This window comes from Tauraco erythrolophus, chromosome 6 (genome assembly GCF_009769465.1).
Source record: "Tauraco erythrolophus isolate bTauEry1 chromosome 6, bTauEry1.pri, whole genome shotgun sequence".
Classification (NCBI taxonomy): Eukaryota; Metazoa; Chordata; class Aves; order Musophagiformes; family Musophagidae; genus Tauraco; species Tauraco erythrolophus.
The window spans coordinates 42,329,229-42,353,830 of record NC_141470.1 but is presented as its reverse complement, the minus strand read 5'-3'; the positions used below and the strand labels follow the sequence as shown (position 1 = coordinate 42,353,830).

General features: G+C 37.3%; 1 protein-coding gene across 5 annotated transcripts in view; it reads left to right on the top strand.

The window, feature by feature from the left end:
* The window catches only part of STRN3 (striatin 3), a 71,934-nt gene extending 55,533 nt beyond the window's left edge, over window positions 1–16,401 (top strand). For 4 of the 5 annotated variants that reach the window (XM_086613988.1, XM_086613987.1, XM_086613990.1 and 1 more), the window contains 8 exons: window positions 4,901–5,076; window positions 5,203–5,250; window positions 7,612–7,733; window positions 9,425–9,592; window positions 9,852–9,992; window positions 11,434–11,541; window positions 14,238–14,324; window positions 14,430–16,401. In XM_086613988.1, coding sequence (XP_086470114.1) covers window positions 4,901–5,076; window positions 5,203–5,250; window positions 7,612–7,733; window positions 9,425–9,592; window positions 9,852–9,992; window positions 11,434–11,541; window positions 14,238–14,324; window positions 14,430–14,599 — 1,020 coding nt within the window. In that variant the 3' untranslated portion in view covers window positions 14,600–16,401. The remainder of the gene's footprint in view (window positions 1–4,900; window positions 5,077–5,202; window positions 5,251–7,611; window positions 7,734–9,424; window positions 9,593–9,851; window positions 9,993–11,433; window positions 11,542–14,237; window positions 14,325–14,429) is intronic. The other variant, XM_086613989.1, reaches the window with a different exon arrangement.
* Window positions 16,402–24,602: the final 8,201 nt, after the last annotated feature.

Sequence of the window (24,602 nt, the reverse complement as noted above, 5' to 3'; positions counted from 1 at the left end):
TCCTTGCTCTTCAAATAGTTTATGAGCCATTATAGTGCCTGAATAAATAAAGTCACAACAGAGTTCCATTAGCTTTCATGTATCACTGTTTTAAATCTTAAGAATTTCAACTGTAGCTGAAAGTTTTTCTCTATGTGAATGATTTAGTGCACAAGTTGTCCACAAGACTAGTCATCCGTAATACGGTACAGTCATTCAAGTCATGTCTTTTTTGATATCTAGTTCTTTATATTTACCTCAGTGCGTGTACTTGTTTGTATGCTGAGGGAGTAATACTGTTACCAAATCAGGTGCTCCCATTTATATATTCTTGGATTCCGTAGCTGCACAGGATGGTGGTTTCTTGCTGTAGGACTGGCTGTGAAATGGAAAGTCCTCACCTACTAGAGCATCTAAATTTGGAAATCTCTAATCAGTCACAACATTATCAAGAAAAAAAAAAAACATTAAACCAGTAAAAAACTCTAACTACACTTAATAATTATTGCTTTCTAATGCTTCTGTTTGCTGTAGGTGAGTAGTTGATTGCTATGCTGTAAGGATTCTGTTGACTGCAGAGGCAAGGAAGAGCTTCCTTCCTTGGTGTCTTTTTTTTTTTTAATTTTGTTTTGTTTTTTGTTTAGTTCAGGCATAGTTTCTTTCAGTCTGGTTTGCTGGTGGCTTACAAGGCAGAATGAATAGGTTGCTTGCCTGCGTTCCCATACAGACAAACAAAACGAAGGCAAAAAGGAATTTATATTAGGTTGGATTGAGCAAGTATTATAAAGCAGGCGTTTCCAATTCTGATTGCTCCTGTAATCTGTTTAGCAGTTTCTTGTGGTGTATGGTTTGTATGGTTTTTATTTTGCTCTTAAGTTTAAGGAGATTTTGTGGTAAAGATTTTTTTTTTTTAGGATATTGAAAGTGTTTTGTGTCTCCTGACCTAGACCAAGGTTTTGTTTGGGTGTTGGTGGGTAGTTTCAGGCAGGGGAGCAACAACTCTTGGTTTTAGTAGACCCTACTATTCTGAGCATTTTACCTGTGCCTGTTTGTTGATAGGGGGCTAGGATTGAGGATTTAGCTGATCCCTCTTGGTCCTGTTTAGTAAAAGACCACCAAAGTTTAGGGAAAAGGGGAGAAGGAGCTAGTGAAGCTGTATGGTTCCATAGTGTGTCTTCTCATGACTTTATCTTTTGGCATTTACAATAGAACACTGAGACTTAATGGGGCAGTGTGTCCATACTTTTATTTTGACAAGCTTTTGAGATGTCACACTTGAGAACTGAAACAAAGTATAAGCATATCTTTCATATAAACTACTAAAAGGGTATAGATGTTAAACTGCTTAGCTTGCTTAACACTAGGCCTATTGTAAAACAGCTAGTTTTGTAAGATGTCAAAAAAGGGAGAAGGTGCCTTACTGATAAGGACTGTGCTTTGCTTTGCTTTAGTAGTGAATGAAAGAAGGTGATACCTACCCAAGGACACAAATGACATTGTAAATACCCTTAGCTAGACCTAACTCCAGACCGTGTTTCTTTGAACTCTCTGGGAAGGTGATAGCCTTTTAACACTTTTGCACATAATTCAGACTACTGAGGCAACACTGTTTATGTTAAAGGAAGATAATCAAAGAAGTGTAGATAACGAAGCTACTAACAAGCATTCTTTCAAACCTGCCATGCTTGGTAGAAAACTTCTCACTGTGCAGAATTAAGAAAAAAGTCAACAGACAAGTGAGGAAGACTAAGACCGACCACCAGAGGACACATAAAGACCACCGAGGCAGACAACTGCGCATGTGAGATGGACCTTTATACATATGAATGATTTCCAGATCTCATGTTTAAGTAAATTAGTTCTCAGAAATTTCATGAATATGTATGATTGTGTAACATATAACCTCTACGATTTGTTAAATCTGGCAGAGCACTCATGGTGGAGCAATTGCCAGTGCTGCCCAGCGCTGCAAAAAGAATATCTGCTTAATAGTCTCATTGGCTGTTAAGTTTCTTTGATTCAGAATATTGATATGCATTGTCACATTCTACTACTTTTCCATTGTTCCTCTGGCCCATTTTGTATCTCACGTTTATGCTTTGTAATCAGCAAATCCCTTTTCCAAGTCTTTTGACTGTGCTTTTCCGAGGTGTTTGGTTTTTTTTTTTAAATAAACTGCTGGTTAGCTTTTTTTAGAGGTTGCAAAGATCTCTCTTTAAGATGTGTCAATTCTCTTACTATTGCAGTAAGGATGTCAAGATTCTTGGAAACATGAATGGGGGAAAAGAATTAAACAAGAAAAAAATCAGCTTATATATAACTAGAATTCTAGCAAGATGTACATGGTGTCTTCTGAAAGAATCAAGATGTTCAAGTCTGTTTTAAAAAGCTAAAGCTTTAAAGCTATACTTAAGATAGAAAATGTACCTTGTTTTTCATAACTTCTGGGAATTCTGTGCCTTGCATTTTAGCAGATTCCTCTGAGCTGCTGAGAACAAAATTACCATTGCAACAGGCATTCTAACAAAAAAAGATTTAATGAACTCTTGCTTTTTTTTAAAAATAAAACCCAGTGTGTTCAGTCCTGGTTTTCTTGAATGAGTCTTCATCACAACTGTAATAGAAGTCAATATGGTGTGGATGACACCGCACCTAAAGAATCAGGAACTTCTGTATAATCTGGGGCATAACAACATGTGCTAAAATTAGCCATTGCTATTTCAAATGTTTGGCTTTAATTTCTCTAAGCCCCAGATCATCTCTAGTGCATGAGGCAACATGAGTTAGCCAGGTGGATGAATACATTGCATAATGAGGGTTAAAATAATTGAGGGACTCTGTTTGCTAGAAGAATACTGGGATTTTTCCACCTCACCCCCCACCCCCCCCGCCTTTAGATTCAGGGAGGTGAATAAATATGCAGTTTGTGTTTGGGCTGAAATATATCAAGATTAATGCAGAACTACAGAATTCCACTCTGTTCCCCGAAACAAAAAGAACAATCTTTTATGAAGCTTGTATATAATATGCAATGTAGTGCTAAATAAATCTCAATAAAAATATTGCAGTATTTGGTGTACTCTGAAGTATGAAGATTGGAAACAAAACGCTTTGTTATCAAATGTGTTTGTTGGATGATATTAAAAAAATCAATCCAGGTTACATGTTTTGTATATCAAGTTTCTGTTGCTTGATTGCAATTTGGCATAGTTTGCACTTAGGCCAGAAATTTACATTAATGTAAGGGAAAAGCAAATGTCTGCGCATCTGTGACTCGGAACAGTAAATTTTTTTGTCTGAGCTTTTCTATTTATTTTGGTTGGATAGAATCAAATCTAGTTTGAGTGAGTAGTAGTAATTCAGTCCAGGATATAGATTTGGTTCAAGAACATTTATTATGGTATATGTTATATTATGATCTGATTTTTATTTTCAGTCCTGACAGATAGAAGGTACTAAGATTTTTATTAGTTATGGGAGATTTTAATATCTTAATAGTGTTGCAGAAAATCGTGGAAGCATAGTTTAGGTTCGAAGGGACCTTTAAAGATCATCTATTCCAACCCTCTGCAGTGAGCAGGGACATCTTCAATCAGATCGGGTTGCTCAGAGCCTCACCCCAACCTGGCCTTGAATGTTTCCAGGGATGAGGCATCTACCATCTCTCTGGGCAACTTGTTCCCAGGTGTTTCACCACCTTCATTGTAAAGAATTTTTTCCATATGTCTAATCTAAATCTGCCCTCTTTTAGTTTAAAACCACTACCCCTTGTCCTATTGCAACAAGCCCTACTAAAACATCTTGGGATACTGAGAAATTCTGGCCTACAGTTGAGAAACATGCCTTAACAATTATATGGTGAATAGATAGTGTGTAAGGCAAAGGATAGGACTAATTTCCATTAATTATTAGTTTGCTAATTTTGGTCATCTAACTAAAGTCAGTTTTCTAAACTCCCTTTATAATTACTTGAGAGGAAGAGAGAATAACCTGCACATATACTTCTCCTTATGATGGAGACAAAGAACAAGTAGGATGTAGTCTTTTAAGGGTCTACTCTCTACATAATATAAATTAATTGTGTTCAAAGCTCTAAATTAGTCTCATGCAGTCACTAGAAGAGTTTGAGATTTTTTGATAGCTCTTCTGAGTTACCTATAATACTAAGCAGCTGTAATTTTTATATTTTAGACTAACAGTCTATAGGTTAAGAATATGATTTGGATGTTCACAATACGTAATTGTAAAGTTTGTATATATTGCTTCACATAGTAACTAAGTTATTGTCTCATGAATATATTTAAAACTCATTAAAGACTCTAAAAATATTTATATGTAATGTTATGTTTAAAATCATGACATGCATATTGAAATTTGCATTACTTATTTCTGTGTATGTACCTTCATGTGTAGAAGTATTCAGGAATTACATGTGTTTTGTGCAATACTCAGTCTGGTTACTGAGGAAGATCGATCACTCACTAGGGACCTGAAGGTCAGATTTTATTGGGTTTAAGTGATAAGTGAGCATTTGACAGTTGTAAACTCTTCCTTGGGTGCAGAGAACATAATAAGCAGTTAAACCTTTGTTTTTCTTCAGGGAAGAAGAATTAAAGTATCATTGCACAAAAGGATTAAAACCAGATTTTGAAAATCAAGGGTCTCCTGTCTGCCTATTCATCACCGTATTCCATTCCATTCTGGGACAAAAGAAACTTATTATTATTGAAAAATTTGCAAACTACCTTGTATGCCAGAGAGGGAATTAGAGGTGCATATAGACAGATCAATAGATAAATGCAAACTTAAGATTGAACATGTATTAGCTGAATCAAAACTAGTGTGCTTTCCTAAAACACAGGCAGTTATACATACTTTTAAACATGAGATAAAATTACTCCTTTCCTTTGCTTTTTTTAAGCTGCCAGCTAATAAAGATGCCTTCCGCAAGACATGGAACCCTAAGTATACGCTACGCAGTCATTTTGATGGAGTGCGGGCATTAGCTTTTCATCCTGTAGAGCCTGTGCTGGTTACAGCCTCTGAGGACCATACTCTAAAACTTTGGAATTTGCAGAAAACGGTTCCTGCCAAAAAGCAAGTATATGGGTTTTTATAAAACATCAGTGATGTTTTAAATGCCTTTGATTAAACTCTTCAGTATTTTCAGAGTTTTTCAATAGGGATTTCGTGTAGTGTAATAACCCTTCCTTTCTCTTTCAGGAGTGCCTCTTTAGATGTAGAACCTATCTACACATTTAGGGCCCACATGTAAGTGTTTAACATAATTAATGCTTGATAAATTTATTGTCATTGTCTCATGGATTCATAAGACACCTCAGTTTAAAAGCCACAAATGTGTTCTATTTTTATGTCTTATAGACAAAGTCTGTTACACAGTGTAAAAACAGGTTAAATGAGTCTCTGTCATGAATTGCACAGTCCGTGATAAAACAATGGCAAATGGGGTTAGTTGCAAGGGAAAGGAGAGATTGTAGAAGATGATAATGAAATCACCTGAGTGATGCCCATGTCTTGGACTGTGGATTTTATATGTAATATGTGAAGAAAATAAATAAGGTAGAATTTATTAGTCTTACTTAATATCTTCAGATACAGGTCTAAGAAATTAAAAGTACAGATGCAATCATCAGGACAAAAAAAAAATATCATTGAATGTGGATTCAACAAGTGAAAAATAGAGAGATCAATCAAGTGAGAGTTCTGAATTTTTTTAGGGGCTTGAACAGGAATAAGACATAAGGTTTCATTGCCGGTATAGTCCGAAGTAGTAGATAGGGCATGGGTATTAATTTATACATATGCCTCTCAAGGCTGGGGGAACCTAGGAATTAGTGAGATAATTGTTGTGATTAACAAGTTGATTAATACCTGAGTAAAGTTCTGATAGCTACAGTCAGTTCTCTTGCAATGTCAGCTTGAGATTTCTCCCTTCCCGTCTCAAGTTAGCCTGCTTCATGTGCAGATGATGGTTTGTTGCACACCATAACAAATATTCTGATTTCTGATTCTGGTCCAGCCCAAGATTTTGGGAAAGCAGATCACACAAACTAGTCTGAAGCAAGGAAAGGTCTTTGCTGTGGCAGATGGCGACAGTGAGCTAACCTGAGTTAAACAATGTTAGTAAAACTTGCAAGTTGAGCTGGGACTTGTAAAACTCTTAGTGATTTTTCAACTTGCATTAAATGCTTTATTACTGCCTGAGTTTCATTTGCTAGTTTTGAATTCTGCTTCCTTTCAGTAAGAAGGCAAGACAGAAATTCACAGTCTGTAGTCAGTCACAATATTTTGAGTGTACTTCGCTTATATATCTAAAGACCCAGTCTCCAACACAGTTAGCAGGTGAGCTTCACAAGAGCTCTTTGGTAAGTGTGGAAGTGGATAATGCTTCCTGTGCTGACCTTGACAAAAAAAAAAAAAAAAAAAAACAGCACACACACAAAAGAAATCAGTTTGTATTAGGAAATCTACACATACTGTCATCACCTTCCTCCTTCCCATGAGCCACTTACTTGATAGAACGTAATGTCTTATTCTTGCACTTATTAGGCAAAGCATAAAGCATTCTTCCCTAGGGCTGAGTGACTAATTTGTCCTCATGTTTAAATACGAGTGTTCTTTTGAGTGATAGAGGGTCACTGACCAACTGAATTCTTCTTCACATCTTTTTTTTTTCTGTCTGACTTTGGGCTATTATTTGGGCCTTTGTTACTGGATACCAGAAAGTAAGGTTTGGGGAAGTCTTGATAAAGAACTGATCCTCACCCTATGACTTCCAATGAGACTGGTAACAAAGTAATTCTACTATTTTTACCCTCAGGCAGCTTTTGAGCAACATTCTCTTTCAGCCCAGCCTCATTCTTCACTTTGCCAAATATGTAGGTAGATTCAACCAATAGTCTTCCTTTTCACCCATCTTCAAACATGTAATTCTAGTTAGCTCATCTGCACTTAAATAACCAGTGAATTCCTTATATCCTGAGCACAGCCTGTCAAATGAGCCAGATGTCAACTTTAGGGATATGGTTTTACAGAACAGTTAAACCTCAATTAGTAGTGTGTCCAAAGGATTAGACCTCCTGCTTCCTTTGGGCTACAGCTTGTGCTTGTCTGATATCACAGCAAACAAGCTGAAGTTAAACCAGTAAAAGTCTAACCTCGGCCAAAAAGTACTCTTCCTGGGATCGTTTTCTGAACCAGTTTACTGTGGCATAGGTTACTGTCAGTTCCTGAAATAGGATGACAAAATGGGGGGAGGGAGGGGGACAGCTACAACCACCTCTTTCAGCAAAGCTAGCTAGTAGATTGGCGTGGATGCACTGTAAAAACTTATAATTTGTAGATGTAGTTCCCGTTGCTTCTGAGAAATAAGGTGGTGTTCTTTGAATTCCTTGAATTTGGATAGTTTTAGTTAATTTGTTGTGGATATTTTAGTACAGCTTGGTAACACTTGTTGAGACTTAAAAAGGTTTTAACAGAATTGTTTCTTTGGAGTCTGAATTTTGTTTAACTACTTAATCTGATCTTTCTTTTTTTCTGAAAGTAGATAGCCAAATTTTCACTTCTAGCCTATAGGCAGTATCAATAAACTTTTTCTCTGTCTCCCAATAGTGGACCTGTATTGTCATTGGCAATTAGTTCCAATGGAGAACAGTGTTTCAGTGGTGGTATTGATGCAACCATCCAGTGGTGGAACATGCCTAGCCCTAATGTGGATCCATATGATACCTATGGTAAGTAAGAACCTTTTTTAAAAGAGAAACAACCCGTGACCGTGGTCTTCAACATTGATTTTCTACTTGATGCTAATCTGTTTTCTAGAGCTGTTGTGAAATGTAACTGTTATTTATCAAGTTAATTGTGTGTTTTCAACTTTTAATGTGTGGTAAACATTAATTATTTATTCCCACTTCCATTTTTGACGTACTTCGTATAGAACTGTAATAGGAAGACTGGCAATTTCTGAGGTTTAAACAGTAAAGAAAAAATTAATCATAACTTAATTTTTTAAGAAGCATGCTTAGTACTTTGAACCAAAATTTCGAATTTTTGAATGATTGTTTATTTCTCCTGATAGGAAATTCTCAGAAAACTAAGATAAGTGTACTCAAGTTCTATGTCCCATATTTCTAGTTTGTGTCTCAATTCCCATAACCAACTGATAACCGCTTGGAAAACTGCGCACCGCTCTCCTGCCGTTGATGGCGATCAGCATTTTGTGTTTAGTGTAATTCTAAGGTGCAGTTCCATGGTTGACTGAAGTTGGAATGGAACAGAGTCACGATTTACTTCCTCTCTCCCTTGTGTCAAAGTAATGACTAGGCTAATACAACACTTGGGCTGCATAAACTGTGGCAGTGAGATGGGGAGGGATGGGAAACAGTGCTGTCTTGCACTGGTCTAGGAAGACTGCTACACTCTGTCCTTCAAAATCAACATATAGCCCAAATTGTACGCCTCTGCTAAAAATTTATTCAATATAATCTAACCACTAAAAATAGTCCAGTTTATTCATGCAGGTAGGATTTTTGGAATGATTTCCATGGGCTTTGGACAGAGCTGTCTATACTCAAGTGACAAAGTTTCTTTTAAAAGAGAGCACTCTAAGGGGATATTTTTCTTCCCTAAAGGGTGTTAGCAGGGGTTTGGGTTGCAAGACCAACTTATTTTTAATTTTCTGCAAAACTAAATGTTAGTGATTTATCTGACTTGATTCCTTTCCATTTATCTTTTTCTCTCACTTCTCCACTCAAAGCCTGGTAGAGAGTAGATTAAAAAACACTCTATAGAAGACAACTGTGAAGTATCAGGAAGGAGATAATAAGATTGTGTTTACCTGTTCCACAATAGAAATAATCTTGCTTTAATTATTAGGGTGCTTGAGAGTTTTAGAGCATGCCCTTGTGTCAGCAGAGTATGCTGAGTAAAAACAGCAATAGGCATCAGTGTTTAAGTGGAAAGCTGATTTTATTAGGTGTTTTTGCACCTTGTACAGAGAAAGGGCTGTGACCAAGCATGTTTAAGATGGTGAATTTGGAGGGAAGAAGCAAGCGCTTCAGAAGAGGTGTTAACAAGAATGTGTATCATTCTGGAAAAAGGGACATAGTTGTGGGTTTTGTTTGCTGATTGGTTTGGTTTGGTGGGGTTTCTTGTTTGCTTTTTTTTGGAGTGAGGTTTTTTGTTGTTTGAGGTTTTAGGGGTGTTTTTTGGGTTGGTTGGTTTTTGATGGTGTGTGTTGTTTTTTTTTTTGGTTGTGCAAAATGACCTCCTGTGTAATATTCTAGCTGTTGTTTAAACAGGAAGGGCTGGGGGAATATATGACAGTTTTATGTGGAATTTGTTTTATATTGAGATACAAGTAATAGTTATTTTAGTATTTCTTCACTGAAAAGCTTTCATTTCTGAACTTTTTGGTTTTTTCCAGAGCCAAACGTTCTAGCTGGCACATTAATTGCTCACACAGATGCAGTCTGGGGTCTTGCTTACAGCGGTGTAAAGAATCACTTACTATCTTGTTCAGCAGATGGCACTATTAGATTATGGAACCCATCAGAAAAAATGCCCTGTATTTGCACTTACAATGGAGAGAAAGGTAAGTTTTTGTGGTGGTTTTGAAAATGTGTTATGAGGCAGCTGATGATGCGTGCCGGCTCATTATCTCTGTTTATCAAAACTAGGTAACAGGAGCGAAAGGATCTTTTAATAAAGTAATCCTGGTATGGTAGCATTATTCTAAAGAAGGGAGCGAGTTTCTTCTTTAAAGTATGAGTATAAAGAAACTAAGTGTTTAAACTGTGAAGAATTTTAAGTGTTTCAGTTTTTCTAAAGACTTTTTTTTTTTCTCTTTCTAGAGCATGGAATACCTACATCAGTTGACTTTATAGGTTGTGACCCTGCTCATATGGTGGCATCTTTTAACACTGGCAGCACAGTCATCTATGATTTAGAAACATCCCAGTCAGTGGTAATGCTTTCATCACAAATAGAGTCTGGTAAGTAAAGCAAGCTCTTATGTATTAAATATCCATCTTAAGCGGGGTTACCTTTATCCGAGCTTTACTATATGGTGTATTAAATGAAAAAGTCTTGCTCCTCTCCTGCATTATGCAATTTTAAAGTTGGTTAGATGCTTAAAGATACTTGGAACAGACACAATGGAAAAGGTTGTGGATTAGCAGGATTTGAAAGCAGTTAGAGGTAATGAAAGCAATGGTTTTTGTTCTCTAAGCTAAGGTTTCTCAAGATTCAGTTGTCTGAATTGCATATTAAACCACAGTTTTCATTATATAGCCTTGACACAGAGGACATCAAGTAAATAAGTGAATTAGGCAGAATATTAGTTCAATGTGGAATTCTGCCCAGGTTGTGATTAAACACTCACTCCTGTAGAATTTTAATATTAGAAATTCAGTTGCTGCAAATATGGTGCTATGAAGATGTAGCTCTTTAAGAACTGTATGTATCTGATGAAACTCTTGATAGAGGAGCCTTCTTTTCTTGAAACTTTGAAAGTGTTCCGTAAGGAAAACCTCTAGTTTCTGGTTGCTCCCTTCTATGAAATGAGATCTAAAAGAATAATGCAAGGGAAGAATTTGCTTCTCCCCTCCACGTAGTCCAGTTTACTTAGTAGCCTATGTAAAGATTTCAACACAGGTTACAAAACTGCATAAAAGCGATATTCTGGGTAGCTTATGCAAAAACTGGCATTGACAGGGAGAAAGAACTCCACAAACTGGAGAAATACCTTTCTGAGTTTGAAGAGAGAATCTTAAATGGAGTCAACAAAAATGAAGCACAGAAATGAAGGGATCAAGCCTTGATATGCCAGTGTTTTAACATAAGAAAATGTTTTTTAGAGAGTATTCTTTAAGAGTATTAGGGGGATTGGACTAGATGATCCTTTGAGGTCCCTTCCAATCCCTAACATTCTGTGATTCTGAAAACATCTGAAGACATTCTAAACCATTCATTGTTTCTTTAGATTGAAATAAGACATACCTGACAGAGTCTAATAGGTTACGTTGACTTCAGTTACTTGGATTCTGTATTTTTTTCTTTCATCAAATCTCTTTTGATGTGGAGGTGCAAGAGGTGTGTGCTAAACATATAATACAGATGCCACGGTTTGTTTCTACTTGGCTAGTGCTGCCCTGCAGTACTTGCTTGGTTTGTTTGCTAGCACTCTCAAGAATCTTTCATGTGTATAAACCACTTGTACAGCTTCAACCTTACAGTGGATTGGCTAGAGTCTACTGGGCTTACCCTGTAAAGCAAGAAGCTATTGTTTATTAGAAGGTTAATTGCTAATCTTCGTAAAATGTTACTTATTAGTTAATATAGTAAGCTAAAGTGTAATGCTAAAATATTATTATTTTAACTTTAATCCTTTCTTTAAGGCAGGTGAATTTTTATTTTTTTTAATTTTATTTTCAGGTGTACAATCAAATAATCATATTAACAAGGTAGTAAGTCATCCCACACTTCCTGTAACTATTACAGCACATGAAGATAGACACATCAAATTTTTTGACAACAAAACGGGTAAGGATAAAGAGAACCTAACTTGTATGTATGAATAGGTTTAAAGTAAATCTGGATGGGCGTAGGGAGAATAAATTTGTAGAAAACTTAGTAGTGATGCAGTTTTATACAAGAGAACTTTTGGTCTTTGTAAGATCAACTTCTTCAGTATCTTTTTGATGAAGTAGTGATATCTGTTGCAATTGCAACTTCAGCAGTCAGAAAATACTCTCTCAAAACAGGCAGGGATAGTTTTGAGGAACAAGAAGGTCTTCTTAAGTTAGCACTTTGCTAATTTATAGAGTATGCCTGCTGTTTTCTTCCTGTCTCCATCATTTCCTTGCTTTTAAATCTATGTATTTATCAGTTGTTATGTTTTTCAGCTCTCAGTAGTAAAGAACATTGCATGGTACCTATTAAGGCAAGAAATAACCCTAAAGTCACTGATGTAATGGAATCCTGTGTCATACTTAAGTTGCTGATTAAGTTTATAAAACAGAAAAGGATCTGGAAAAAGGAGGGAAAGGAAGGATGTAGGGGGAAAACTGCACTCTCCATCATGAGAAAAAGTTCGAATAATTTTAAGAACGAACATAAACTTCCCATTCGTCAAATTATCAGTCACTTCCTGCATGTTATCCTAACAAAGTTGAAAGAGAAAAATAAAAAAGTCAGCATAAACGAACTTAGAGAGGTTTTGCACATGTGCTTACTTAAGTGTGTTTGATTTGGTTTGTGCAGGAGCCGGGTGATGGTCTTAGGTTTTTTGTTTTCAAAAGCAAAAATCTAAGACTTTTTTTTTCCCCTTCTCACCTGTCACAAATGTATGTGTTTGAATTGTGGTCATTGAATGCTTTGCAGTGATTGTCCTGAAATTAAAATTTAGTACCTTAAAGAAACAAAGATGTAGAATAAGGAGAAAAACCTTACATTAACAAATAATTGGGTCAAAGACAGGAAACAGAAAGTGGAAGTAAACGGTAATTTTGTGAAATAAAAAATTGCCGGGTCCCAGAGATCAGCAGTAGTTCACCATAACGTGAATCATCTGGACAGGAGACAATACGTTGACAGTTTACTGACATTCATTAGTTCAGGGTATTAAAGATGAAGGCTGATGAGGAAGCACTGAATATCCTAATAGACTTAAGAGCAGGCAAATTAAATTCCATGCAGATAAATGTGAAATGATGCATGTAAGGAAAAACAAACATTATAAAATGATAATCACTGGGCTGACTATTCTCACTCAAGGTAAAACCTCGGAGTTAAAAGAAGAGGTTGGATGCAAATGTCAGTGCAGCGCTTAGCAGTCAGAACAGCAAAATGAATGTTAGGAGGAAGGAAAGGAATAAACAACAAAAAGAATCATTGTTAATGCCTTTATATTTCCTTTATATTACCTTTATATTTCTTGGTGTACCCACATTTGTACTTTGTGTTACTCCAGTCTCCCTTATCTCAGAAGGGATATAGGCAAATCAAAATGTTTCAGAGAATCTTTAAAAAGATCAGAAACCTTCAGTAGCTTTTAGTTTTTTCAGGAAGTATCTTAGAAACTAAATAGGCTGAGATTCTTCAGGAAGGCAGACAACTGGGCAAAGATGATACACCTTCTTCATGTTGGTCATGGTCTTAGGGATTTATTTACCATCTTTTCCAATACATGAACTAAGGTTCAGTTGATTAACCTCCAACAGGTGACAGATTCAAAACAGGAGGAGGTCATTGTTTTTATAATAATGTGCAGTTAAACATTTTGGAACTTCTTTCAAAAAGTATCATGAAATGCTAAAAGGAGGCTCTGGGGTGACCTTATAGCGGTCTTCCAGTACCTCAAGGGGGCCTACAAGAAAGATGGGGAGAGGCTGTTCAGGAGGGCCTGTTGTGATAGGACAAGGGGTAATGGTTTTAAAATAGAGGGAGGTAGATTCAGATTGGATATTAGGAAAAAGTTTTTTACCATGAGAGTGGTAGAACACTGGAACAGGTTGCCCAGAGAGGTGGTGGATGCTCCATCCCTGGAGACATTCAAGGCCAGGTTGGACGAGGCCCTGAGCAGCCTGATCTAGTTGGAGATATCCCTGTTTGTTGCAGGGGGGTTGGACTAGATGACCTTTGAAGGTCCCTTCCAGCCCTAACCATTCTATGATTCTATGATTCTATGTTACCAAGAGTCTGAGAATCGAAGTCACTGAAAAGGAATGCATTAAAAGTAGTTGAATGCAGAGGTAACACCTATGGTTTGTTACATAACTGGGCAGTTAATTATAGAAGCTGGAGAGTACTCTGGGCAAATAATCACTTATAATTGCCTTGGTTTTATTTTCTTCCCTGGTTTATCACCAATAGCCTCCCTCCTAGCAATAGCAGAGATAGATGGACCTTTGGTATGACTCAGTAAGTCTCTTTTTACAAAGCGTTGTCAACACTTTATCCTACTGAGCAAAGTATTAAGACATGTAAGGGATTAAAAATTTAGGTTCGCACCCAGTCATTTTAGGATCGATCTTGTCATTGCTACCAGTAAAGATGCCAGGTGGATAAAAAGAGAGCTTATAATGGCTGCAGTTGAAACTTAATTTCTAGTGGAGTTGTATCATTCAGATATTGTTGGAATCTAAAGAAGTGTGTTATTCTATATTGCATTTAATGGAAATGTTACTTGTAAAAGAAATGATACTTCACAAGAAATTCACTATTTATTTTGCTTTTAGGTAAAATGATCCATTCTATGGTTGCTCACTTGGATGCTGTCACAAGTCTAGCTGTAGATCCTAATGGAATCTATTTAATGTCTGGAAGTAAGGGTTTTTTAATCTTCTGTATGCTCTATAAATTTTACATTTATGATGCACTTGAGTGTCTGACAAATCTAACTTTTTCTTTTTACCTTTTTTCCTAAACAGGCCATGATTGTTCCATTAGGTTATGGAATTTGGACAGCAAGACATGTGTGCAAGAAATAACAGCTCATAGGAAAAAGCTGGATGAATCAATTTATGATGTAGCATTTCATCCGTCAAAAGCATATATTGCCAGTGCAGGAGCTGATGCCCTTGCCAAAGTATTTGTGTGACATAGCAGAACACACCTGCGTCGTAACAGCAGGTCTGTTTGGACAAAAAAGAGGGAATGCGTCACTGCCATCAATGATACGGTTACAATAAGACACTACATCTGATCTGCCTGGGTGAAGGCTCTTATGTGGGGCAGGTATAAGTTGGTGAAAAGTCACCACATCTTGAACAATGTCAGGCTCATTCATTTAACTGTAATTACTGTATTTGGGGGGGTGGGGAGAAATAACAAAAAAGAAAACCAGTATTTGTAGCCTTGACTGGATATGAACTGAGCGTATGTCTGTTCTTTAGGTATCTTTAAGCAAACGTGGAGTCTGATCTTAAAAAGACTTTTATTTTGGACTCTGTGTGCTGCCTTAGGGTTAGGAATGTGGTGCTCTTGTGGGGGGAAGTGAGCTCCAAGAGTAGCTTTCTTTTCATCTCTTAGTAATCTTCTGTTTATCAGTTGAATGCCACAGATTCCCCTTTTAAACTTTTATTTTGCTTTAAAGAAAAGGAAATTTAACTTAAAATATTTTAGCATTAGTTGCACAAAATGTTTGGATAAAATTCTAGTTTTTATAAGTCTTTTTATATATTTAGCCTGTCACAACAGTGCTCAAGATTGTATTGATAATGTTTTTCTGCATTATAGAACCCTAAAACACAGAGATCTCACTGACCCGCTGCCGTGTAACCACACTCTTCCCTTCTTTTGCCTAATACAGCTCAGCTAAGTCCTTGCATAAGGATGCTAATTCATCACCATCGCATAACTGTCTTCATAAATAAAGGACTGTAAATGTGTTCAAGTGAAACACGGAGGGGTTAACGCCCCCAAATGAACTCTTAAAAAAAAAAAAAAATTAATCTTGGCATCCTATCACTATGTGATATTTTGTACATCTTACTGTATTTACGAGTTTATTTATCAAGGATTATCCATCTTGCTAATGGCCTATTGTTATTTATTTCACTTTTTGTTGGTCTTTATATCCTTTTATGTAGTGTGTTAAAGGGCCCTGTATATCTCTTATGGCACTCTTTGAACAGTCTAAAATAGATGAGAAAATGGGACGTCTGATAATTCTAAAGTTGCAAACCAAGAGTTTCTTTTCCTTCTGGTTAAGTACCTGGAGTAGAGTTGATTCCAAAAAACAATCTTGTTTCAGAACTTTTGGAGTGAAAAATATTTTTATTTGCGTTTCAAATAGAATACAAAAGTAGTTGATTCAAGATTCATAAATCTGCTGTGTTTTGACTAGTTATTCCCTGCTTTTATTTTATTTTCAGATGTGCTTCAGTTTATGGTGTAACTAAAGATTTTGTTTGTGTAATGCATGATTAATACAATAAAGTATTTTTTCTAGTCTTCCACAAAACTTTTCTGATCAGTTTGCAAGTTTTGATGAGTTTTGTAAGGTTTCTGTTTTACAAACTATGAATCAGCAAATTTTTAAGATTGTACCACATAGCAAAAGTACAGCTGTTGAAAAATAATGTATATAAAATGCATATAATAAATATTAAATGGTGTACCTGTATGTTACTGTTGGCTACATTATTTTGTGTTGCACAGTTTGAAAGTGTCATTCTACAAATTACTAAATTAGGTCTAAATTTTAGCAAAGTGACCATTTGTTTATTATGCTTATACGCTGCTTTGCTTTTGGAAAATTGTAATAGTTGTCTGGATGTCAACCAACTGTTCAGTTTCAAGCAGCAGTACCCACATGTAAGAACATGTTTCCACAATATTTTTAAAGCTATTTACAAGAACAAATTGAAAATTGTTAGTGTATTCTTAGAGTCTTTACAAGATAATCACACTGTTTTTCACTATCTCTGTATATGAGGTGATTCTCAAGTGATTTAGGTGCCAGAAAGATACTGGGTTTATTTCAAACTGCCACTGAATCATTGTATTGAATTAAAAAAAAAACAAAACACCACCAAAACCCACGTTTTTAAATGCTTAAAACTTGCCCACATGTCAAATGTTACCAACGTTGACCTTTGCCCATTTCTTTACAAGTCCTACAGTAAAGGTGATGCGCAGAAGGGCAATTTTTTTGCAAAAGGCTAAGCTGCACGTCAGCAATTAGCTACTCTGTGACAAGTCGCTTTCCTGAAAGTGTGTCAGCAGAAACAGAATACTACAATCTGAATCTTAGATTTTCATTTAAAAGTAGTGTGCCTAGGTATAAATTATCTTAAGCTGGAACATGTTCCTATAAGTGGTTGTAACTGTATTGTTCCATGTAGTTTCTAGTTTTGCAGTGAGAATGTATCTCATGCCATCTCATGTCAAGCAAATTAGATTTAAAGAAAAGAGAAAGGAAAAAAAGGTGCTCACGGTAGGCAGAATATGCAGTTATATTCTGGAATTAATTTTGTTTTAGTAATAATGTTACGTTGTTTGAAATGTTACAGTAAATGATAATTGTATAGAAATTGGAGAATTTTGTCCTTTATCATGAAGATTGAGGTGAGGCCTTTCAGTAACTGCTTGTAGGACACTAAGACTTTACTTTTGAAAGTAACATTCAGCTGATTTGCACTTTTTGTTCCTTCCAGTCTAAAGCATTCAACTAATCAACAGACAAGAGAGTATTTGAATTTTATTGGAAGTAATTTCATAATCGCCTTTTCTGAAGCCAAACATTGTTTCTGGCAGCTTTTCCAGACTGCTGCATTTTATTGCTTAAATGAAATGTGATTGTTTAATAAACATTGCCATGCATAACATTTACTTTTTTTTTCTTTTTGAATTGTATTAAAATTGAAATGGTAAAACCAAAAATATTTGCTTATTTTCATTAATTGAAATCTTAATGGTCATCTTAGTTCACTAATGCATAGTAGATCAAATATAGTGAGGCTTCATTTATTGAATATGGACAATAATCTCTAATACAGTCTTAGTTATTGTGGGATGTAATATGCTAAAAACTATTTCTTTTTCGGTTTTTTAGAACAGAAAAGCAGTAGTACTGGTGATGGGGGGAAAAATGATAGTGCCGAAATAAATGCTTTTGTTTAGCAAAATACCTCAACTATGAAAGAATTGATGAACTTCTCTTTTGTAAGTAAGACCCAAAGGACTTGTGCTCAGAACCTGAATGGAAAGATATCTAAATGTGTTTAATAAAACATTTAGCATCTAGGGTATGATTGATGTTAACAGATTTACTCCCTGTCTTGCCTTTTATTGTAGGAAGTGTTTTAAGCACGAGTGGTGACCAGTCCAGCATCTTGTCTACATAAGTATCAAATACATCTGAAAAAGGATGTAACAAGCCCTGATCAAGAACCTTCCCTGGTTTAGAAATCCTAAGAAAGAATTTATTTGTCAGGAGATAATTGGTAGATTTTCCTAATGGAAAAAACTCTGTGGGCTTGAGGATACATTATCAGAGCCTGTCCATTTCTCCTATTTTATGTTAATTAATTATTTTAGAACTGATAGTTCTCTGTCCTGGCATACTCTTATTATTACGCGCATCTCTAGCACTTCCTATCTCACATCAGTGGAAAGCTTGGTCACACAGTGACCTGTTTGTACTAGCTACCATATCACATAAAAAGTGTCTCAAACAAATTCATCCCAGTTGATCAACTGGTATTTTTGCAGGGAGGCTAAACACACAGATTGGTGGTCTACATAAGTCTTGCTGGGAAAATGAGTGGAATTTTTCCTCCCAGATAAGGTACACGGTATGAAAATATGACCAACTACCATTTCGTTGTATTTGATTTCATTACAGTGTGTGTGTATGTATTCTTTTTTTAAGAACTTCTTTAAAAGAAAAAGAAGTAACAAATACAGAAGGCTCCAGAATTTTTTTTTAAATGCTATGTCTGAGGTGAGCATGAATGAAAGTTTAAGTTCCATATTTAATACTTGCTCTGTTGATACTTGGAGAAGTCCTATGCAATCCTCAAATCCTTGAGTACTATGCAGACTAAATAGCTTACATTAATAGATTTTTTTAAAAAATAGTTTAAGCTACAAAACATTGAAAGTCATAAAAGTACATTGCTTTTTTTCTAACTTTAATATGGAATCGAATTTTGACTGACTTGGTAATGGAAAATAACATGCTTTCTTTTTAGTCCTCCCTCTTACCTCGATATCTTAATTGCCCCCCATAAGAGAAGTCATCTAGACTTTCTGAAAGTGCATGCAACAAAATACATCAATTTTTGAATATTTACAGAGTTTAAGGAAGAGATCCCTAGTAATGAAAGGGAGGCAATGTGAGGTAGCTGAGGTTATAAGGCTCTTGTTTTCAAGAATCACTGAACATCTGTCTTCAGTGCTGTAAAAGTCTCTGCTGAAGACAGTGAATAAAGTTGTTGTGTACTCTAACAATAGCTATGGTTTAATTTCTTCAGAGGCGCATCAAACAGGCCTGTTTTTTTTGTGATCTAGAATCTTATTAGGAGATCTTTAATTTTCTAACTATTCATTCCCATATGTCTTGAATTTAATACTGATATTATTTCCTCCTGGAAGGTCACATCCAGCGTCCCAGCTGATTTGGTCGAGTTTTCCTGAAGCAAAATAACTGGGGAGGCCAACTGATGGCCAACCCTTCGGCCAGCCTGGCACACGGACAGTTTCTAGGAGCAGCGCTAGGGCGATTCATCTGGTCACAGAAGAATGCTTACTTTGATCATATGTAGTACTATAACATAATGTTGTCAGAGTAACGCTGAATCTCTAGCATGCTGTCTTAACTGGAGCCGAGAGAGAACTGATTCCTACAGGCATGTGGCTCCGCTGTATTTCTCCGTTGGGAACCTAAGCTATTGATGGCTGTTAGCTAGTTTCCTCTAACAAATAGCAAGCAGCAACTTGAATCATTTAATACTTTATGTGCAAAGAACATGCACAGTTGTCTTCAGTTCCATGGAGAGTATCTATAGTGTCCTGTTACTTAAATTTTATCAGTGCTGTGAGACTTGATGCTCTCGTTTTAAATAGATTCAAATTAATGGATTTATTACAGAATCAGAAACTTTCAGTGCTGTGAGTTTATACATATTTGTAAAACTGAGACTACAGGGAAGAACTTAATAGTTTTCTTGTACTAGCTGTGTGGGTTAAAGGCTGCCTCTTTTAAACTGAGGGTTATTGGGAGCTATGTCTCTTTTAGTAAAGTTCAAAAGTATTGATATTGCCCCATTCTTTAAAAACGGCATTAATCCTTTGAAAAGTGATGGTCTTTCAAATAAACATAAAGATAACACTAGCTTAATTATGTAGCTTCTAGAATTGTTCATTTCTATCACAAAAGATATGGGGTGAGATATATAACTCTTAAGGTGAAAGGCTCCGTTCTACTTCACAGGATACTGGGTACTGTAGAATAAATATTTGGTGATCAGGGAATGTTTGCTTTTGGGATGTCTTTGACTTGAATGTATTGGAGAGCCTTTAACTGGAAGGGAGAATACCACCATAAGAGTATGATTTGCAGCTCTGTCCTCGGGTTCTGACAGAAAATAAGTAGGATCAGTTATGAGACCAAATTTATTTAAGGAGTTTTCAAGGTAACTTGAAGAGCAGCTTTTTGCAGCTGAGCATTTTTGATAATATTATATGGATTTTTAATTCTGTTCAGTCTTAAGCATTAATTAAATCTAGCTGATCTGCTGACTTCCTTCTCCTGCCTGCTTTTGTCTCTCAGCTTTTCTGGAAAGTTCCAGAGGCTTTGAGAAACCTGTAGGAGGAAAGAGTAGCTCGTATAGACGTGAGGCCGTGAATCCATGTGTGACCAACAGAAAAACATGCCCGTTAGGACTCTGTGACCTGAGCGGGTGCCTTTGTAAGCTCAGAGCAGAGCCCTGTGGCCCCTGCTGCGGGTGAGGCAGAGCCGGTGGGGCGCACTGGGCAGTGCCACCCGGAGAAGGCAACAAGGGCTGCTTCGGGGTGGGGGACAGCAGCCACAGGAGTCTGGAGCAGGCAGAGCCTGGCAGATGTGTCCCTCCCTGCCTGCAGCCGTTCGGTGTCTGCGGAGCGGAGAACTGCTCGCCTTGTCCGCCATCGGTCACGCACGCCCAGGGCGTTCCTGGAGGCCTCTCCCATGCCTCTGCCTGCAGCTTGACTGGCTGTGACTGTCGGAGCTCCCGCTTCTTCTCCAGCCACCAGCCTGGGTGATGCCGGTGAGTCCGGAGGTGGGTAGGGGGAGCGACGCCCCAGACGGAGCAGGAGAGCTGCCGGGCTGCTGGTGAGCCGGGGGCAGGTGTTCTTCCCCCATGAAGGAGGGCTGGCCAAGGGGTGGGGTGCTGTTGGTGACTTTCTGGTTACTGGCATCATTGGCTTTTTTAAGCAGATTTTTTCCTACTGTGTCGGGTGTCTTTCCTCTCCAGTTGCTCTTTTGTACCTTGAAAGAGTGGATTTTATGTTATTGAATTGTTCTTTAATGAATATGTGGAGTTTTTTTTCTTTCCAAAGTAAAGGCTTTTCTGAGGAAAAAGCTGCCCATTTGGTTAGGGGCCTCTTGCATCTAAGCTCTTGTCAGACTTAAATTCAGCGGGAATAAAGAGCTCCTGCTTCACGAAGAAGTAATGTCTTCCTTCCCTGAAATCTCAGCACGAGCTGGGAGCAAAAAAATCCAAACCCTTCAGCTCTTCAGGCCCTGTGTCTTAGCTCCATTTTATGTGCCTGGTGCTTCTGGTGGACTGGTTGGTAGCCAGAGGTTTCTCCTGGACTGCCTTACCTGGGGTTTTTCAGTGTTACTTGGAACTACCATTGCATCTTACTGACAGCGAATCTTTTAGGATGCTTTTCAGTACCACTTTGCTACTGGGGTGGTTGTTGTGAAACAAGAGGCTGTATTTTATCTTCCTGAATGGGTGCTTTGATTCTTTTGCTTTGATAACCCAGGTGACTGATTCTGCCAGTTTTAATAAGTGTAGTTTTTGGTTAAGATGATTTAGATAATAGCTGCCATGCAGAACAATTTCTGAGAGGCTGGAAATACTTTCCGCGATCCGAGTGATCTAATACCTGACAGTTTCCATGGTGCATATGCGTTATATTGTGTCGGAAATTGGGGTTTTGGCAGATATTTGGGCTTACAGAGGCAATGGATCGTGGTCACTTTCTTTTAATCGTGTGTGTTAGTCTAGTCTCTGTTTAGATTTAAGCAAATCAGACCACTGGGGAGTAAAGTCCTTGTTGATGTATTTGCTACCAGCATGCTGAGCCAGACAGTTCTATTCTGTTTCTAAACTGGCTCCTAGTCCTCACCAGAATTAGTAGTTCAACAGGACAAAGTTGTGTACCTCACCTTGTTCAGAATATTTAGATAGGAGAAAGCTCTTATCTCTCTGTCTTCCTTTTCTGAACAAGTAGTATATTATCAAAATACCTGAGGGTAAGTGTTGGAGAATTCCAGAAACTACATAATTGTGCATTTGGTTTTGATTAAAAAAAAAAAAGACCATTTTAATGGTATAGTTTGTGTGATTTGAAACTTAACAAAAATTTAAAAGTAGTGCGAAGTTAGTGATTTTTCTTTTCCCATCTAATTCAAACTATTTTCTTAAACCTTGCCAGTCTTTTCTCAGTCTTTTGACTTCTTGTTGTCTCTAACTTGTATTCTTTGGCACAGAATTGTTTATCATATTTGTAATCTGATCACATACACCAGGGCAGAAAAATAGTTCTTATCCCTTTGCTTACATTCTGCCATACTCTGATTGCTGTTGAGTCGTAAAGGCTGTATCTGACCTCAGCAGAGGTTGGAAAAGTTTAGTTAGCATTTGCTAGTGAAAACAGCTATGCAGGATTCTCATGCCGGTGTCTTAGGAACTGATCCAGTGTGAAGTTCAGCTGTAGGTTCAGTTATACCCCAAGGCTCAGAGTATATTCAAGCTGACAGCTCCTGGCTTCTAGGAGAGTGCCCTCAGCACTGGGTTAGGCTTCTTGGCAGCCAGGAAGCGATGCTACCTGCTCCTTTGACTGTAGCAGACAAACTGGCCAAAGCAGTGCGGTTTCCCTTCACTGTCTTGGGATAGCTAGAGTTCAGCTGACCCTGCTGGCATCTGCGGATTGCTCCGGTGGTGGAACGTAAAGAAAATAGTAAGGACACAATATTCATTTGTATGTAGACACAGATGAATGTAAATAAATTTTAAGAGTAATAAAACCATAAATACCCTTCAGGTAATGAAAGTGGCTTATAATCAAGGATACTTTGCTAACCAAACTTGATTATTTGAAGGGAAAGGAAATTTTGATCCTAATGAGATTAAATTTAAAGTGGGCAGTGTGCTTCAAAGCAGAGATTAAGCCCTTGGATTTTGTCACAGACTGCAAATTTTCAGGACCTATTCTTCCTTCAGCTGAAGCCAGAGGCGAAATTCCTTTAGAAACCAAAGCGAGCACAGGAATGTGTGCTCCAGTTGATACACATATATAACTGGCAAGTTACTCATACCTAAATTATAAACTGTTCCATGGAAGTTTCCATATATTTGGTGTCTATGTTTGGATGACAGTCGATCACAATCTATTCAAACACATTCTGCTTCAGCTTCTGAAGAAAACCCTTTATGTTTACTGTGTCAGGTCCAAATGAAAGCCAGACAGTAAGAATTTTTGGACTGGTTTTATTAGGCTGGGGATCTAAGTCTCCAGTTTCCAGGCGGTTTGTTAAAGATACAAGTTGATGTTCTTTGACAATGTGCTCAAGCGTTCTATGGCACTTGTGTGCAATAGAGAAATTTTCTGATTTTTGTGGCTTTGATGCTTTCTGGAGCTTCCTTACCCTTCAGCCTAATGAAAGGAAGGAAAGTTCTGAGAAAACTAGAATCTGCATTTAAAAGCAGTGACTTCGATGGAGTTTTCGTGATATTGAGAGTCGCCCCATTAGAAATATGTCTTAAAATCAAGGCATAAAAAGTTGTCACCACTTCTCTTATTCAGAACAGGGGAAAAGAAAATACCGTATTTGTATTGTATGGTGCAATGCTTGGGTAGAAGAGAAGACCTATGTGACAACACTAATATGACTTGCAAATACAAGTAATTAACAATGTTTATGGAAGGAACAACTGTTCTGAAGAAACTATTCTACTTCAGATGTGCCAAACCCCTCCCATACTTCTTCCTGTCTCAAAATTACTTCGTAAGTTGTAGAGAAGTACAGTTACTGGCTTTTGATGCAAATGTTTTTTGTCTGGTTATTACATAGCTGCTCTTCATTGGCGTAGATTTTGAAGGGCAAATAGTTTCAAAGCGATTATTTTCTCAAGAATATTAGAATGATCTTACTTTTGGATTTTCTCTTGTTCCTTGCTGGTTCAATATTAATAGTTTCACAAACAGTAATAAAGGTCAACTTCCGAGACCAGTTTTTCTTGCACTTTGCTTGAGGATGTAATAGAAAAGATTTTTGCTACCAGGTCATAGGTCTGGCGGTACAAAGACTTCTCTGCAGTTTACTGATCTTCAGTCCTGGACTGTACACCTGCTTTTCCTATATACTGCATTTGTCTGGCAAGTGCGCAGCTAGAAAGCATCACATGATCAAAAGATGTATATACAAGGTGATTCATGGTCAGAGAGGATCTAAATGCCTAAGATTTGGGTGAGGTGTAAAATTTGAGGTGCCTTGGAATCAGAGACCCTGACCTGGGTACAGAGGCATTATCTGCAGAGCCTGGAACCATGCCAGCAACTTGGGATAAAAATTCCCGATAAATGACCTGCAAGTTCAGCATGGAACTGCTTTGTAGAGACACAATCTTTATACCTCCCTGCTGAAGTAGTGTGCAGGAATCGTGAGCACGGAAACTTGTCTAACACGTCCTCTGTGTGTGTAATTCCTGACGTGGAATCTCATCCTGGAGATAAGTTTCCTTCAAGGACTGAGAAGTGCATACTGCCAATGTAAGAGGAATTTGCGCGCTTCTTTCAGTTATGAAATATCCTATGAGAAAGAATTCACCCAGGAAACGCTAGAGACAGTTTTGGTGTTGTCTTTGGTCTTCTGGCAGTGAATG